General features: G+C 36.9%; 1 protein-coding gene across 6 annotated transcripts in view; it reads right to left on the bottom strand.

Moving 5' to 3' along the window:
* The window catches only part of Pkhd1 (PKHD1 ciliary IPT domain containing fibrocystin/polyductin), a 420,823-nt gene that overhangs the window by 87,204 nt on the left and 316,831 nt on the right, over positions 1 to 16,788 (bottom strand). Inside the window, exon 61 of one of the 6 annotated variants that reach the window (XM_046458596.2) lies at positions 1,551 to 7,542. The exons of the other annotated variants lie outside the window; for them this stretch is intronic. Coding sequence (XP_046314552.1) covers positions 7,487 to 7,542 — 56 coding nt within the window. The 3' untranslated portion in view covers positions 1,551 to 7,486. Of the gene's footprint in view, positions 1 to 1,550; positions 7,543 to 16,788 lie in introns of those variants that run through there. 6 annotated transcript variants of the gene reach the window in all.

Raw genomic sequence — 16,788 nt, 5'->3', positions numbered from 1 at the left:
AATACCATTCCTCCATTATTTTGGATCTAGTGATTGATCCTGAAGTGCTAGTGGCCAAATAAGAATTATCCATATTAACCCAGGTCTGATATACAAATCTTGAAAAAGAAGTGTTTTCACCAGGGCTTACTGAGCTGGGATAACTGAGTCTATTCCCCCTCTTCCTCACCACCATTGTGTATAACAAAAGCTCTTGGACCGCAGGAGAAAATGAGGCTAAGTGTCATGAGCAGCAGAGGTAAGCACAAAAGAGAAAGAGAGATGTCAGCAGCATTTTGTCCTTGGCCTCAGTTCCTGTTAGTCCTCAAGGGCCTGGTTCTTCTACTTCTTCAATTCTGTTAGAGTTTGCAATGTCCTTCCCAGAGGCACAAGCCAAATATCGATCTGTTGCTTACGGTTCTCATGGTTGTGACTCACTTCCTTGCCCTGATTAATATTTTGAGTAAGTGATCTCCTGACAGGCAGGATAAGGAAGGAGATTCTGGGAAGAGAGAAGCCGGACACAGTCATGAAAGCATACAGCACCATTGCAGAAGAAAGTAGCCTGGGTTCAGAGGGATGAGCTCTGTCAAGAAACAAGGCCAGCATGTAGGCAAAAGCCAGACTGAGAGAAAAAGACTTTATTTTTTTTTTAATTCTCACTTCAAGTACCACCATGTGTCTCAATGCAAAGGGCCTTACACTTGACAAGGTGACCCAGCAGAGAAAACTTAGGTTAAATAAACCTTGGCTAAGTAGTTATTTTCTAATGGTTAAAATTTCTGCTTCATCTCAGGCATTAACATTTTAATAGTGGCCTGTGCCACACAAAAAATCTTTACTATACCCAAAGGATCCACTTTTTATGCTGGAATTCAAGCCCAGTGGGCAGGCAAGTTGAACAGACCTTGTAAGAGGGAAAGGAACCACTCTCCAGCTTCCTTCAAATCATGCCAAGTGAACCAAGGCTTACTTGGCCTCCCAGCAAGCCCTGCTCCCTCTCTAAACCACTCTTCCAAGGTGTGCACCACATTCTCCCAACAATGTGCAGAATGCTGTTTACTCTAGGAATCTCACCCACACCTACTACTTCCTCTTGGAAAGAAAAATCCAGGGAAATGTTGTCTTTGTGTTTCCACTGAATCACAAGTAGTACTACTGATGTTCGCAGACTATAAATGTGGATCTAGTCACTGTTTCCTAAGAGTTAAAATTTTAGAGGACACATAGAAATATTAAAAATTCCCTTGCAGATTATCTACTTGAAGTTTAAGCAATAAGGTTATTCCTGGTGGGATCTGAAGTTGAGCACGGAGAAAAGATTATACTGCCATACTATGTCACAATCATTAAATAACATTTATTATCTGCCATCTGATCTATAGATAAATAGAGATGGTCTCAATGAAAGTGATTTATGATATTTCCTGCTTTTTCACATAAAATGAGAACAACTATAAATGGAGACATAATCAAATAAAAAAGCATGGAAGTGGCATTTAAAGTTGATAATGCAGTTCCACACAATGATAGATTCAAGCACCCTGCATCAAGACAAAAGCAAATACAAATTCAATGATCATGTGTTTGCAGTTTATTTCCTATTTATGTTGTGAGAAATTATCATTTAACTACTTGTAACATGGTACAGGAGTTATACTGTGTGTACTTAAGCCATTCCAAACATTTCACCACCTTACTTAATTCAGTACATAGTCCTTAGAGGCTTATGAAACTCTAAGCTAACAAGAATGACCACATGCCAATATACTGACATGACAGCTTCATAGAAATGTGCAAAGAACAGCCAATTTAAGTACTTACACAGATTGGACTTCAGTGTCAGTCAGATGTTAAAAGTTTCAGAAACAGGTAACACACAGTAATACAGAACATGCCAAAATAAGAGTTAGATTATGTTTTAGGCAATTTTTTCCTATAGATCAAAAAAGGAAATCGAATTTAGAACAAGGATTTTCAATCTCAGAATTATTAACATTTGGAGCTAGATAATCCTTTATTGAGGAGGGCTATGTAACACATAGTAGGATGCTTAGTAGCCTCCCTGGTCTCCACCTGTTGGGTCCCCAGAGCAATCTCTGCAGTTGTGACAGATAAAACTATCTTCAAATATTTCCCACTGTCACACAGAGACAAAGTTAACATTAATCACTCTCCCACTCCATTGAGAACCACTGACCTAAAGAATTCTTATGAGAACCAAATGAAAAAAAGTTACTGTTTTTATAAGTTGTAAGTTACCTTACAAATAATCATATTTCTTTATATAATAATAGAACATTTTTCCAATCTTTTAATTGGACAAATTACATTTTTTAAATGGCATTCTTTCTTTTAGTAAAAACATAGTTATGTTTTTGGCCGGGTGTAGTGACTTTGGCCACATACATCAAGAAACAAGTCTTGCAGCTCTTCAAGAACAAGATCATTCTTTTCTCATATTTGCATCCCCAGAGCCTAATCCAGTTCCTGTATACATGGCTTGTATCCATAACTCTTTTGTGAAAGAAACAGAAAATCTTCATCAGGAGCAGTTGTGCACGACTATAATCCCAGCTTTTCAGGAGGCTGAGGCAGAAGGATCATGAGTTCAAAGCCAGCCTCAGCAAAAGCAAGGTACTAAGCAACTCAGTGAGACCCTGCTTCTAAATAAAATACAAAATAGGGCTGGGGATACAGCCCCTGAGTTCAATCCCCAGGACACAAATACACACACACACACAAACACACACACACAGGAGGTCTTCAAAGAGAATTTACTGTGTATATTTTAAGAATGTTTCAACTTCAATGATTCTCATGAATGACATATATTTGGCATTTCTAACACTAGAAAAGCTCCTCCACAGGAGTGCATGGTTGGGGGGTGGGCATTGCTAATGAAACATCCTTAATCTATTCTACTATGAATTATATTTTTATATTATGCTAAGATTTCAATAATTTTCAGAAAGTTATCAAGTCTCCACTGCCACCGGAATAATTCACATTGCCATTATGGATCACTGAGATCAAACTAATAACTCATTCCTCTCTTATCTACTTTCACAAACTTCTTCCTTCCCGAGTTTTAAAAATGCCAAGTAAATTACATAAGCCTCTGTTGAGAGCAGAACAAAATTCCATTTTTTAAAATATGTCCCTCAAGACTCCTCAGGACCTGACTTCCCTCCAGGTTCCCATTCTTGTCGCAGGCTGCTCATCTGCTTTCCATTCTCCATCAGTCCTTTACCCTTCTCTCCTCTTAATGCTCAGGCTCTTCTCACTTGGGGCTTTCTCAAAAAATTCTCATTGCTTAGAAGACTTTTTCCTCCATACATTACCTGGCCATCTCCAACTCCATGTTGGTCTCAGTGTGCACTTCCATGAACACTAGCCACCCTCCACTGTCCACCACCATCAGCATTCTTAACTATGATGCAATTATGGCACACCCGTTTTTCTTCTTTATAGCATTTATAATAGCTGCAATCATACATTTGTGTGTGTGTGTGTGTGCTTTGTCTCTTATGGTTTACTTCTTCTAATAGAATGTTATAACAAGGTGTCATTTTGTACACTAGTACCTGGCACACAGGAAATGTCCAATAAGTATCTGTTGAATCAATGATTTCCTAAGTGAATAAGTGTGCACATTTTAACTTGAACCTCCTAAAGGAAAAGCTCTGGAAGCAACAATAGCCATTTTAGACTAGAAAAGAGAAAATTTTCAGATAAGAAATGTATTTGAGGGTCAGCAAGGCCAAGAAGGACCAATCCTTCACAGCACAGTGTATCTGCACCTATTTCTTCCTTCAGTGAAGAAGATTGACCCAGCATCTCTTCTCTTTAAATGCCCCCCAATTCATCTTCATTGAGGGTTATTATTTTCCTTAAAGCAGGTTAGAACTAAACAGGTAAACATGCAGCGAGAGCTTTGGTTCCCCAGTGGATAGTGATACCTTTGTGCCCTCTTGCCTCTGTGACAAACAATAAAATGTTATATGTTGCTCATCTGCTTGCAAACACCTTCAAATAAAGGCTCTCCTGCCTTAAAATGTATTTCCCAAGTTCTTCATTCCATTAGTTTTATTTCCCCTTTCTTTACCAATCTCACTTACTGTATTGTTCCAGCTACCACTTTATTCCAGATAAATTTTAGTTTTAACTCTAGCTGCAATTTATTTACCAAGCTCCAATCCCAGAGGTTTCAACCACCTGATGAATATCTCACTGGCTCCTCTTCCATAAGGTGGGCACTCCAAACTCTTTAAAGCAAAGCTTAAGCAATCATACTCTTCTTTCTCATCCCTCCATATCTGCTTTTGCAACCTCTATCCTCCAAAATAGGCTGTCTATGGACAATAGAGACACTGTTGATTCTTTTCCACAGTCCCCAAAAGTCAGAAGTAAGGAAACTTTGATTTCCTCTCTTATTTCTTTGATCTATTCCATCCTTTCCATACTAGTTGCCATCAATCTCTTCCAAGTCAATGTATTTCCTCCAAATCTAAACAATTGGGACAGTATCCTCATGAGTCATTCTACTTGGTCCATGCTCCAAACTATTTTTTCATTCTGTTTCCTGATGCCTGATCAATCTTCCTACAGGCTGTGCTCTATAGCCTAGCTTCCTATAGGCTCCTCCTCTGTTCCAAAATCTTCAAGGCCTTCTCAATGGTTACTGAAGTAAAAACACAAGTGTTATTAGTATTTTGGTTGGACAGTAAAGTCTCTCCATTAATATGGCTCCACCCTCTCTTTCTGCTCAACATGTTTTCAATACTGCATCCAAAGGAAAAGCCTCATGTTTTGTAAAACTGAGTTGTTTATTTATGCCTAAACTCAATATGAAAATCTCTTTTCTTTTTCTGCCAAAATCCTACCAACTATACCAATAAATGCTCTTGGAATATGGTATATATATTTACGCATACATACATTGATGTTATTGGAGTAACTACTTGGGTTACCCCTCCTACTAAATTGTTATCTTAAAGTTAAAATAGAATCTTACTTATATGTTCTCCACAGAGCTTATATGCAGGAATTATCATAGGTACTTACAATAAAAGCTTGAACACTAAATTCAGAAAGACCTGGACAAAAATCCTGGTTTTACCACTTGCTATATAATCTTTAGCAAGTGAGATGCTAAGTTTCTTCATATTCAAAATGTAGCTGCAATCCCAGAGTTTCCAACCCCTGCTGAATATCTCAGTGGTACCTCTTCCCTCTGGTGAAATAATATGAAAGATAATACAATAACTTCCTAAGTTATTGTAAAGATAAATAAAGCACTAACACAGTGTCTAACATGTGAAAGGCACTGGGTAAGACCTTTATTAGATGGTAATAGAGAACAAGATGTGTTGGTTAAGTTAAAATAAAATTAGCTTAATAAATCTTTCCTGCCCTCCAGGAGGTTATAATCTGATGGCAGAGAGAGTTACCATCATGTGTTATTATTATTAAGCATTCTAAGGAAAATGTAACATGAATGAATGATATCACCAGTAAATTCCAAGGTTGTGCAGCAGGGAGATTTCCTTCCTCCTGGGTGGATACGGTGTGTCCCCTGAAGTACAAGCAGCCTCTGCAAACTCCCCTGCCACATGAAACCCCCACAAGAATGGGCTTACTCTGATGAGTAAAGGGTTACTCATTTGCTTTTTCTTTAAAAGAAATAAAATGACAGTCATTTTAAATGAGCCATTAATCATTTATTTACTTCACTAATTACTTTACTGATTTCTTTTTTAATTACCTTTTTATTAAAGGCATCCTAATACAGGGACTAAAAATCTGGTCTGAACTGCACTCAGCCTTCCAGTTTAGATCAAGTATAAGAAGTCTGGTTCCATAGGTTGCATGATCTTAAAGGGGTCATCCTGTCCTGAGACCTCCTTAATATCAACAGTAGCATAAGAAATGTGGATATACTTTTTATAGGAAGCATCTAGCAAAGAGTGAGGTGATGAGCCCCACTTTAAAACAATTCAGTGAGTTCATATGGTAGGTCTACAAAGCTTTCTCTCCATGTCATAAGCAAAGAAAACCTTTGCTAGTGCTCCACCTCTTGCACCATTAATCCCCCAGCATGAAGGACCCAGTTTGGAAAGTGGAATATAAAGAATCTGGCCTTTCTAATTACCAGATAGGTATCATATAGATAGATAAATGTCAGAATTTATGCCTATAAACCTATTGACTATTGAAGCACAATTCAGGTTATGTGGAACAATTTTGAAAGAAATGGGGAAATTAATTACTGAGAATTTCAAAGAGTGATGATGTATTTTTTAACTCTCAAACTGGAAGTTAAAATAAGAATGGTTATTTAAAAACAATCAAAGGTGAGATGACATTTTTGATGGATTGTATGTTTGTGTGCAATCAAGTGATTTAGGATACTTTTCAGATTATGTGTGTGTGTGTGTGTACATGTTTGTTTTGTTTGTGTGTGTTTAATCTTGGTTTCCTGGAATCACTGTGCATCTTAGTCTGAATTATGGCACTAAGATATCCATTTCCTAATCACAGTACCTATGAATGTTACCTCTGTGGCAAAAGAGATTTTGTTAAGTTAAGGATCTGAAGGTGGGAGGATGTACTGGATAAATTATCCAGGTGGGTTCTAAATGTAGCCATAAGCATCGCAATGAGAAAGAGGCTAAGGAAGTTTTGATTACAGAAACAGGAGAAGGCAATGGAACCACAGGGACAGAAATTAGAATGCTGTAGGGACCATGCTAATAACAAAGAGCAAGCCGGATATAGCTAAAAATTCCCATCATGAAGTGAACAAAATGAAGATAACCCCCAGGTGTGCTACTGCAGGGAGAAGAAGGTCAGAAAGAAGAAATACTACAGGAGCACTTTGCATGCCCTGTGGCTTGGCTCTTCTTGGTTCGGCCCTTTATGGAAAAGTTAAGGTTGATCCAGAAATAAAAGGAAGTACTTGAAAACGAGTTAGGCTGCTATAAAATAGCTGGGCTTCTCGTGACCCACTCGTGCTTCTGCTATAGGGCCTCCTCCCCAGGCAGGTGAAGGGGTCAGATGACCTGGCTGGCTTCCCCACTAGTGGTTAGTCAGCACACCAACATGGAGGATGTGCACCCAATTGTCGCGACCCCTTGCCCGCAAGGAAGACGCAACTCAGGAATCTTCTTTCAGCAGTTTATTCAGGCCCTTGATATTTCTTCTTCTCTCTCTCGGATGCCCCTCCCAGCCTTAATAAAGCATCTCAAGCCCCAATGCGAAGCTGCCACGTGGAGCTTTCTCATAGGGTGGTGAAAAACCATGCGCCAACTCTCCCAAATAAGGAGTTGTTTGTCACAGACCACAGCGAAGCCAGCGCCATCTTGTAATGGCGACCATAGTCTGCAGAAACGGCAGAAGCGGCTCACCACACCCAATCATCTGGAATAGGCATCTGGATCTTTTTTAAGTAGGACTAAACAGTTGCTCCTTGTTCCAAAACACTTTTCTGTTTCTGTTGCTATTTTCAGTTCCAAGGTAAATGAAGAGCCATGCGGATGCACAGCAATTGAAACCTTGCCCCTGTTTTGGAAGAGATGTGACTCAGGGTTTCCTTAAAAGGAATTATTCATCGTGTACCCCATTATGTTCATATTTCATTGGAATAAGGAGGAAAATGGAAAGAAAAGAAGAACTACAAAGAAGAAGGAAAAAATAAAAGTATGGGGGCAAGAAAGTCCAAGAAAGAAAGAAAGAGACCATAGGGTGCTTGTGCGTGACTCTCTTTCATATGGAATTAATGGTGGTTTAATGGGGTATGAAAGGATGTTTTACTGGAAACAATGAGGAACAATTGTCTAGCTCACGTTTCATTTCACAGGTCATTATTGCATTAAGAAGTAAATCGACCAAGTCCGGTAAATAACATTCTGCGTATTGCCGAGAGCTTCAAACCAACAATTTTAGCCATCACAAACTAATATCTCTGTCATTTTAACCCTTGCAGGGTTGTGCTAGGGGGCTAAACAATTACAGCCTTCACCCAGTTCTAGCAGGTGAGCATAATTCATTGCCCCTCTAGTCCCTTCTTTTGCAAAACCCAAGAGGCCATATTTTAGCATTGTTGTTTTGTTGATGAGCCAGCCTTAGCCAAATGCAGCTCTGGTAGCCTTGAAAAACAACCCCCATTTTAGTGAGTGCTGCAGGCATCTTTAAACAGACTGCTTCCTTTGCAAAATTAATTGCTGCAAAATGCAGTGCTCCCTCATCTAAGCTTTTGCAAGCTCATACTCAGCTATTTGGGCGGGCCATAGATGTGCCTGAGAGATCTGGGGAAAATGAGCTTTTTTCCTTTATTATAGAAGTTCACATTTGTGTCACCAAGCATCATCAGGCACTGGACATCCAGAAGTTCCTTAATGCCCAAATTCTGGTTCCATTAACTCAGGGACAATTGGAGGATGAGGCAAATGCTGGCAGTAGCATAGTAAAAATCAGCAAAGATGTTTATAGTAAACAATTATAATTAAAATTTAAATAGTAAAATACATATTTAAAATGTACATCAAAATAAAATATTTTCTTGCTTCAACTTGTGATGAAAATTAGACAAAATGATGTTAATATTCATAACATTATGTACTCATGTCAAGGTCAACAAGATTATACTGATAATTTTTACATCAAAGCTTGATATTTACCCTACAGAATAAATATGAAGTTATTCACATTTCCATAGTACTTCTGAAACAAGATAAATGAGATCTAACTTCTTTCTTGAAAGAAAAATAAAATCTTACAAAGATAGCATCTGTATTCTAATCTCTTATTTCTTACTTCACCTTGCCCAACTTTAATTAAGGCCTTAGAAAAATTATGGCATATTCCTCCAAAAAATGCCCTAATCCTGAATATGTGAACATGGCAAAGGGACTTTGCAGATGTGATTAAAGTTCTTAAAGTAGGGAGGTTTTCTTGCAGTTTGAGCATTTGGAAGTAGAGAACTTTCTTTGGCTAGTTTCAGAGAGCTGTAGAAGAGAAAATGAGATTCAAAGCATGAGAGTTCACTGTTGCCTGCTTGGAAGATAAAAGGAGCCACAGTCAGGGAATGCAGGCTCCCTAAAAACTAAGCAGAAACCACAGCCTACATGAAGCAAGGAAATGGACCCTCAGTCTTACACACGGAATTGAATCTGACCAAGAACCCGAGTGAGACTGGAAGTGGATTCATGCCCAGAGACAGCAGAAAGTTCTCCCAGACAGCTCTGGAACAAGGACAGTCAGTCAAGTCCACCATATTTTTGACCTACTAAACTGTGAGACAATACAAGGGAGTTGTTTCGAGACATTAAAGTATTATCAATTTGCTATAGCAGCAATAGAAAACGAATGCCAAAACCAATGAAGCTGGTGATGCTCAAATGTTCAAAGTCACCATCCCAAGCACTGCCATGATAAAAAGGGGCAGCAACAGCAATGGAATATTAGTCACTAAGAGGTACTTCATGCTTATCCCATGCCAGGATGGGGTTAAGGTCTTTATATGCAATCTTTCTTTAAAGCTATCATGTTCTAGGATCTGCCCCTTTGCCACTAACGTGGTCAAACACAAAGAGTACAGCGCAGATGTATGGACAGGCTAGTTTCTACATAAGCAAGGCATAAGGAAAGTTGCATCCTATGAACATCACCCAAAAGGGGAGAGATTATTATCCATAACCACATTTTAAAAAATTAGCTTCACCTCCATTTCTGCATAGCAATTACTTTCAGAAACTTACATTCAATTTTTATTAATATGCCTCCTGTGAGGGAGCAAAGCAAATTGGAATCGGGTCCCACTGGGAGTCCTTAATTCCATAGCAGAAAGATTGGCTGCTAGGTCTAGGAAAATTTCTTTTCTTCAGTTTCCCTTTTGCTGACATGCTATACCTAACATCCAACTCATTTTTCAGGATTTCTATTGGTCATATAAATGAGTTTAGAATCACTGTTCTTGTTAAAATAATAAGTAGTACACGTACATGATTTTTTAAAAGAATATAACTTCCTAATCTTTCCCTCTGAGAAACAGTCCTGAATATCAGGATAGCAGATGGGTAAGAGGCATGGGATCTTTACTTTTCCATTGTATATGTTTTATTGTTTCATTTATTCATTCAACAAAAATCTGTAGGATAATTTCTTAAAAGTGAAGTTGCTGCCATAGAAATATAAGCCTTCAGATGGTTGTTAGATGCCAAAATGCTATAACAAGTAGTATTTGAAAACAATGTTTAAGAATTGTTTACCCACACTTTCCCCAACACTGAGAATTATCACACTTTTTAATTATTGGCAGTCTGATTGGTAAAACAATAATGCTTTTAATTATAGTAGCAGTGGTCATTGTTGTCTTAATAGGAGTGGTAGACACTTCATTGAGCTTTTCTCTTTTAATCCTTACAATAATCATATGAGCATATAGTACTAATATCTCTGCTTCCTAAATGAGGATACAGAGACTAAAGAAGATAAGTAACTTGCTTAGAGTTGCAGATGTAGTGAGTATATCCAATTCTGGTGACTGTACTCAGTGCAACAGTTTTACTCTGCTTTGAAATAAATTGAATTTTATTTATGTTTATTAAATTTGTATTTATTTCTCTATGAAATGCTTTTTGAAATTTTTCCATGTTTTCTCAAATAGTTTATTATTTTCCATCTTAAATTTTAGTAAAAATTCATATAAATATAAATCTATAATTATTATATTTATATGAATTATATATATATATATATATATATATATATATATATATATATATATATACACACACACACACATATATATATACACATATTGGGTTACAATCTTTTCCTAGTTTTTAAGTTTTATTCTAGAAATTCTTTATAGAAGTTTTTAATTTTTATATAACATTTTTCAAACCTTGTTCTATTTTCTAATTTTAATTCATGAAAGAAAATATCTTCATTATTTTATGATTATACAACCTCATTAATATTTTCTGATAAACCTGTGGCTTTTCTCAACTTTAATGCACATGAAATTTATTTTTATAAAGAGAAATATGTAAATTTCTAAAGAATTTTTTTTCTCCTATGTGCTTAGTCAAATACTCCAACATCATTACATGGAGTTTGTGTTTCCTTCTGATTTAAAATGCCATCTTTGCTGTAGACAAAAATCCTCAAATGAATTTGGATTTATTTATTTATTTGTTTTGTTTTGTTGTGCCAGGGACTAGATCAAGGGCACTTCACCATTGAGCCATACCCCAAACTCATTTTTTTTATTTTTGAGACAGGATCTCACTAAATTGCTTAGAGCTTCATTAAGTTGCTGAAGATTTCTTCGAACCTGCAATTTTCTTGCCTTAGTTTCCTGAGCCATTAGCCTATATGTATGTGCCACTCACCCAACTATTTCTGATTTTGTAAAAATTATTTTATCAACATTTCTATTTCTAAGGTATTTTTAATTATTGCCCTTAAAACATCAAAAACTAGAACCAGTTTTTGCACCTACTGTGAATATAAAAATATAAATGCAAATATAAATAAATAAATAAGCATATAAAAAAACAAACACTGAAAACGAAATCAAAGATTCTTTCAGCTGGGCTTAGTGACTTATTCCTGTAATTCCAAATACTGAGGAGGTTGAAATAGGAGGATCACAAGCTCAAGACCAGTCTGAGCAATCCGTGAGAGCCCTACCTCAAAATAAAAATTTAAAAATGTTCTAGGGATGTAGTTTAGTGGTACCACATGCAATTCTGTATATATCGAGATATTACAAATTCTAAGCTCTGGAATTAAACCAAAACTACTGATTAATTTTGTGTTTTTCCAGTATTTCTCAAATAATACTTGTTGATTCTATACACTTCACGCCTTGCAGTTAGTGAGCTTCAGAATACATTTTGGGAAATATTGCCTCATATTAATTTATTAGTTTGCAGGAAGACATGTAAGTTGGAAAGAAATCATAAGATTTTATCATCTTTGATTTGGTAAGATCAATAGGTTCTATCCCCATTCAATGCATAGGTGGCCTCTACCTTTATTTTCTCAGAAAGTTCACACACTTACAAGGCTACATTGTGTATTTTTCAATGAGTTTAATTGATGATTTTAATAAATTTAATTGGAAAAAGAATTTTCAAAATTTATTTGATCATGGACCATAATTTTCACAATCTCCTGATTTAATGATTGAGGAACATTCTTTGAAAATGATAATATAAATTATGCATTAATTAAGTCTATGCAATGTACTTTGTGGGAGAGTTGACTATCACATTAGAATTTGTGACTTTTGACATTTTCATTCATTTGGTGAACATTTACCAAGTTTGTACTATGTTCTAGGAACTGTACTAAAAATTCAAAAATGTTTGCCTTCATGGTTGTTTTAGTCAACTTTTTTTTTTAATCACTGTGACCAAAAGACCTGAAAAGAACAATTAAAGGAGGAAAAGTTTATTTTGGTTCACAGTTTCAGAGGTCCCATCCACATATGGTGGACTCTCTACCTCTGGGCTCAAGGCAAATCAAGGCATCTTGGTGGAAGGGCATGGCAGAGGAAAGCTTCTCAGAACATGGCACCAGGAAGCAGAGACAGAGAGCTTCACTCACCAGGAACAAAACATAAATCCCCAAAACACATCCCCAATGACTTATCTCTTGTAGCCACTTAGTACCTGCCTATAGTTACTCTTTAGTTAATCCATGTCAGTGGATTGATTAATTATACCACTGATTAGGTTACACCTCATAATCTAACCATTCCACCTCTAAAAAATCTTACATTGTCTCACATGTGAGCTTTTGGGGAATACTATATATATATATATATATATATATATATATATATATATCATCACAATGATACTTATTGTCTATTGAAAAGGCAGACCTGTGCAATAGAGGCAGTAGAACGTGAGAAGTACAGCAATGGAGTTGAGTGACAGGCAGATGCATTGAGAGCAGGATATCCACACCCATGTGGAAAAGGCAGTGAGCGTTTCACAGGGCAGGTGCTTACACTGCACTACAGAGGACAGACCTTCACCTGCTGTTTCTAAACACAATGCCTTTGCTTACATTTTTCACACAGTCCTTTTCAATCTTTACCCATAGATCTCATTAAAAATTCCATTTTCTCCCCAGTGCCTTTGTCTACATCCCCCACTATATGTAATTTCCACAGTGTACTTTGTGCTGATTTTGGATCAACTGTATTCTTCCATCCCATGCCATGGCGTGCCTCCCACCATGTGTGAGGGAAGGAATTGTCTCTTCTTTGGATTCCTAAAAGTGCATGGCACCTTGCTCTCACTGAGTACTCAATAGATACTGTCTAGATTGGGAGAAAAAGAAAAAAACAACATCATTCATAAAGGGGAAGCTACAGAAAAATTGCCACAATAAAATTTGACCTTAGGACCATAGCTAGTTCTCTATAACTACTTCATTTTCATCAAATAACCTCCAATGGTTAGTGCTGTAAAAATTTGGTTTGTCTTAGGTGCAACATAGTCCCTTTATTTTGTACATAAAGAAATGGCCATCTATAAATACATATTTGTATTACATACAAATAAGATAAACTAAATGAGACTTTTTATTGTTATTACACTGCCTTTCAAAAATGCTAAAGGAACTGACAGTTACTTTTTAAAATCTAAAAATCTATTTGTTATCAAATACAGTAGAAACATGTGAATTATTTGGTTAAATATATATCTGCACAGAGTTACACCAGATGATTTAGACCACATGGTAATTATCTAGAAGTGGTTATGAGCCCAAGTTTGGAGTCAAACATAGTTTTAAATTTTAGTTCTGCACATTCTAGCTGTGGAAGCATGAAAAATTAGTTAACTTCTCTGAAACCTTATTTCCCCAAATGCTTAAAGGGAAAACAATTCTTAGATGTTCAGGTTGTTGTAAGGATAAGTGAGGATGTTTGAACTACAGAGTATAATGACTGGCACATGGAGTGTACTGAATAAATGGGGACAATCATTATTACTAGTTGCGTGGGTGATTGCTGGAATAATTGCGCAGTCCCAGTATGCTCTGTACTTTTTGACAGAGCTTTGGAGGAAATTGATAGATTTAAGATAGCTAACATAAAAGAACGTAGAGAAAGAAGAAAGAAAACTTGGATGGTAGGCTCTGGACAGAATACAGCACAGTCTTAAGAACACACTTCAGTCCTGAGTCCTTTGCTCATTAGCTAAGTGACTTGGACAAAGTATCTTACATCTCCATATCAGTTTCCATATCTAAAAAATGAAGGCAGTAAGAGTGTTTCTCATAGGATAGATCCTGTTAATGACATTAAGTGAGATGATTCATCTACAAGCCTCAGCAGCGAGCCAGGAATATAGTGAATTTTTTTATGATAGTTATTGTTAATGGAAGATCTGAGGAGCAAGATAATCACAGTAATAAAATGTCCAGATTGAGGAAAGGTAAAGGAAATTGTCCCCACAGATCACATGTCTTTTCATGTCATCCTTTACAAATCACACATGAAAATCATACCAACGCTCAGCATGGACTACTCCAAAAAGCAATAAGTTATTGCTATGCCATTCATTGCCTGAAGACCAGGCAAGTCCTGGGAGAGTGAGAAAATGAGGTGAAGGAAAGTTGCTCTTTGAGTCTTACAAAGTATCACTAGATGCCTTATCCTTGCCTGGGATAAAAATCCCTTGCAGCCACATATCCCAAAGAGTCTAATATTTTCTGAGACTTCACTGTGCCTTTATATTTTAATACCCTGACATCTGGAATCCTAAAAGTCTAATGTTTAACCATAAATATCTGCTGAGATTAAAGAGCTATATACCAAGTTTCAATCTTTGGGGCCTATAATTGCTTGGGAAAAGAGAATGGTATTTCCCCCTCTAGCTAGAAGAAAAAGACCTCTGCAAGCACAGATATTGGCAGACAAATTTTCTAACAACCGTTTCCTCTCTCCATTCTGTCCTCTCATTTTCTCCCGCCCTCTCCATTCTCTCATTTTATAATACCGCCTTGCTGTCACTCTCAGGACAAATGGGAAGAAATAGAAGCCTAGTAAGCTTAAAGAAAAGGCGCATTTTGAGATCTAGCAACAGAGAGTTGAGAAAATGCTTGCCACTCTGCCGGTTACTCCAACTCTCCCTTTATTCAGTTAGAAGCCACTTCATCATGATGTGGGCTGACAGTCAAAGGCCAACTTTATTTTCTTTTTTATCAGCCTAATATTTTATTTTTGATTTGAGACAAGTCACTCTTAAGGTCTCACTATGGCTTATAACTTTCTTGAGAAGTGTCCAAGAAGTAACACAATTTGAAAGATGTCCCTCACCCTCTTGGTAAAGAATGGGAAATTCACACCTGCCCTAAATGTAGATTTGATCAAAAGTGCTGCTCAGACAGCCCTAATTTGATGAAAATAATGTCAAGGGGAGTGTGGGAAAAGCTTATCGTGAAACTTAGTTTTTTTAAAAAAAAATAATGATTCAATGTGGAGTTTAAAAAAATAAACAATATCAAACCCATTTGTATTCAGTGATTTGCGATGAAGGTGACATTTTGAGGTTATTTGACTCACCTCAGTACTAGAGGATATCTGTTAAAATGTAAGGGTTTAACATATTGTTTTTATTCCAAGACTTAATCTAGATTGCAAACATTCCTGTGTCTTCTTAATGTTTTTTTTTTCCCTTTCAGAAATATATCCAGTGTGTATATATGTAAATGTTTTTGTCTGTTAGTATTCCATATGGAGAACTAATTCTTGATTTCTCATGAGAAATTGAAACTGCCCTCTTTTTAAATTAAAAATATTGCCTTCTTAAATACCTTGTTTTTCTCCTTCAAAGGGCATATACAATTCTATGGCAGTGATTTTAAATACAACACAATAGAATCACTTGTGATGGTGCACATGTGTGCGCACATGTAAAAGGCCTGGAATTCATGCATGCCTATTGAGTCAAAATCCTCCCGCACGCAAATGAATGCTCAATGCCCGGATGAATCTGATGATAAGCCAGCCTTGGGAAGCCCTATCCTGACAACATTGTGAAGAAATATTGGGGGTTTTGTTTTATTTAAAATTTTCTATCAAAGACATAAATTAATGTAAATTCATAAATGTAAGTTATAATACAAATTAGACGCATGAAATGTAAGCCCCACATTTTGCATTTTGTTTGTTAAACTGAAGAGACTCTGTTCACATTGCTGTGTTTCTACCTTCTGATGCACAATTCCCTTCTGCCTCATTGTGGGAAAGCACTTTTTTTTTTTTTTCAGTAGTGGAGATTGAACCCATGGCCTCACGCTGGGCTAGAGCTCTACCTTTGAGCTACATCCTCAGCCCAAATTGCTATGTTTCTCAATGGTAAATTTCTGTAATTATGTCTTTTGAGTGGTCACCAAGAGCTTGTGGGCCGGCACAGACTGGTGGGGCACTGGTGTGGGACAGCACCTCTAGAAGCCCCCTTTTTGTCTCAACCTACACAGCTTCCTGAGTGCACTGTCTGCTTGGAGCTTTCTCCCATCTATTGGGCAATCACTCCCCAGCAGGCAGTAGGCTCTTTGCAGAGAATTGACAGAATCCTACCACCTCCTTCCTGAACCTTTAACATAGTCCATAGAAATAGAGAATAAAACAGTACTTACCAGGGATAGAGGGGTAGAGGGGAGAGGAAATAAGTAGATGTAAAACAGTGGACAAACTTACAGATATATAGAGAAAATAAGTCTAGAGACTAATGTACCATATGAGGGCTACAGTTAATAACATTGTATTATAATCAA

The sequence above is a fragment of the Marmota monax genome, unplaced genomic scaffold, assembly GCF_021218885.2.
Source record: "Marmota monax isolate L192 unplaced genomic scaffold, Marmota_monax_Labrador192_F-V1.1 WCK01_AAM20220418_F8-fsc00191, whole genome shotgun sequence".
NCBI lineage: Eukaryota > Metazoa > Chordata > Mammalia > Rodentia > Sciuridae > Marmota > Marmota monax.
The sequence above is the reverse complement of the archived record's forward strand: the minus strand, read 5'-3'. Positions and strand labels throughout refer to the sequence as shown.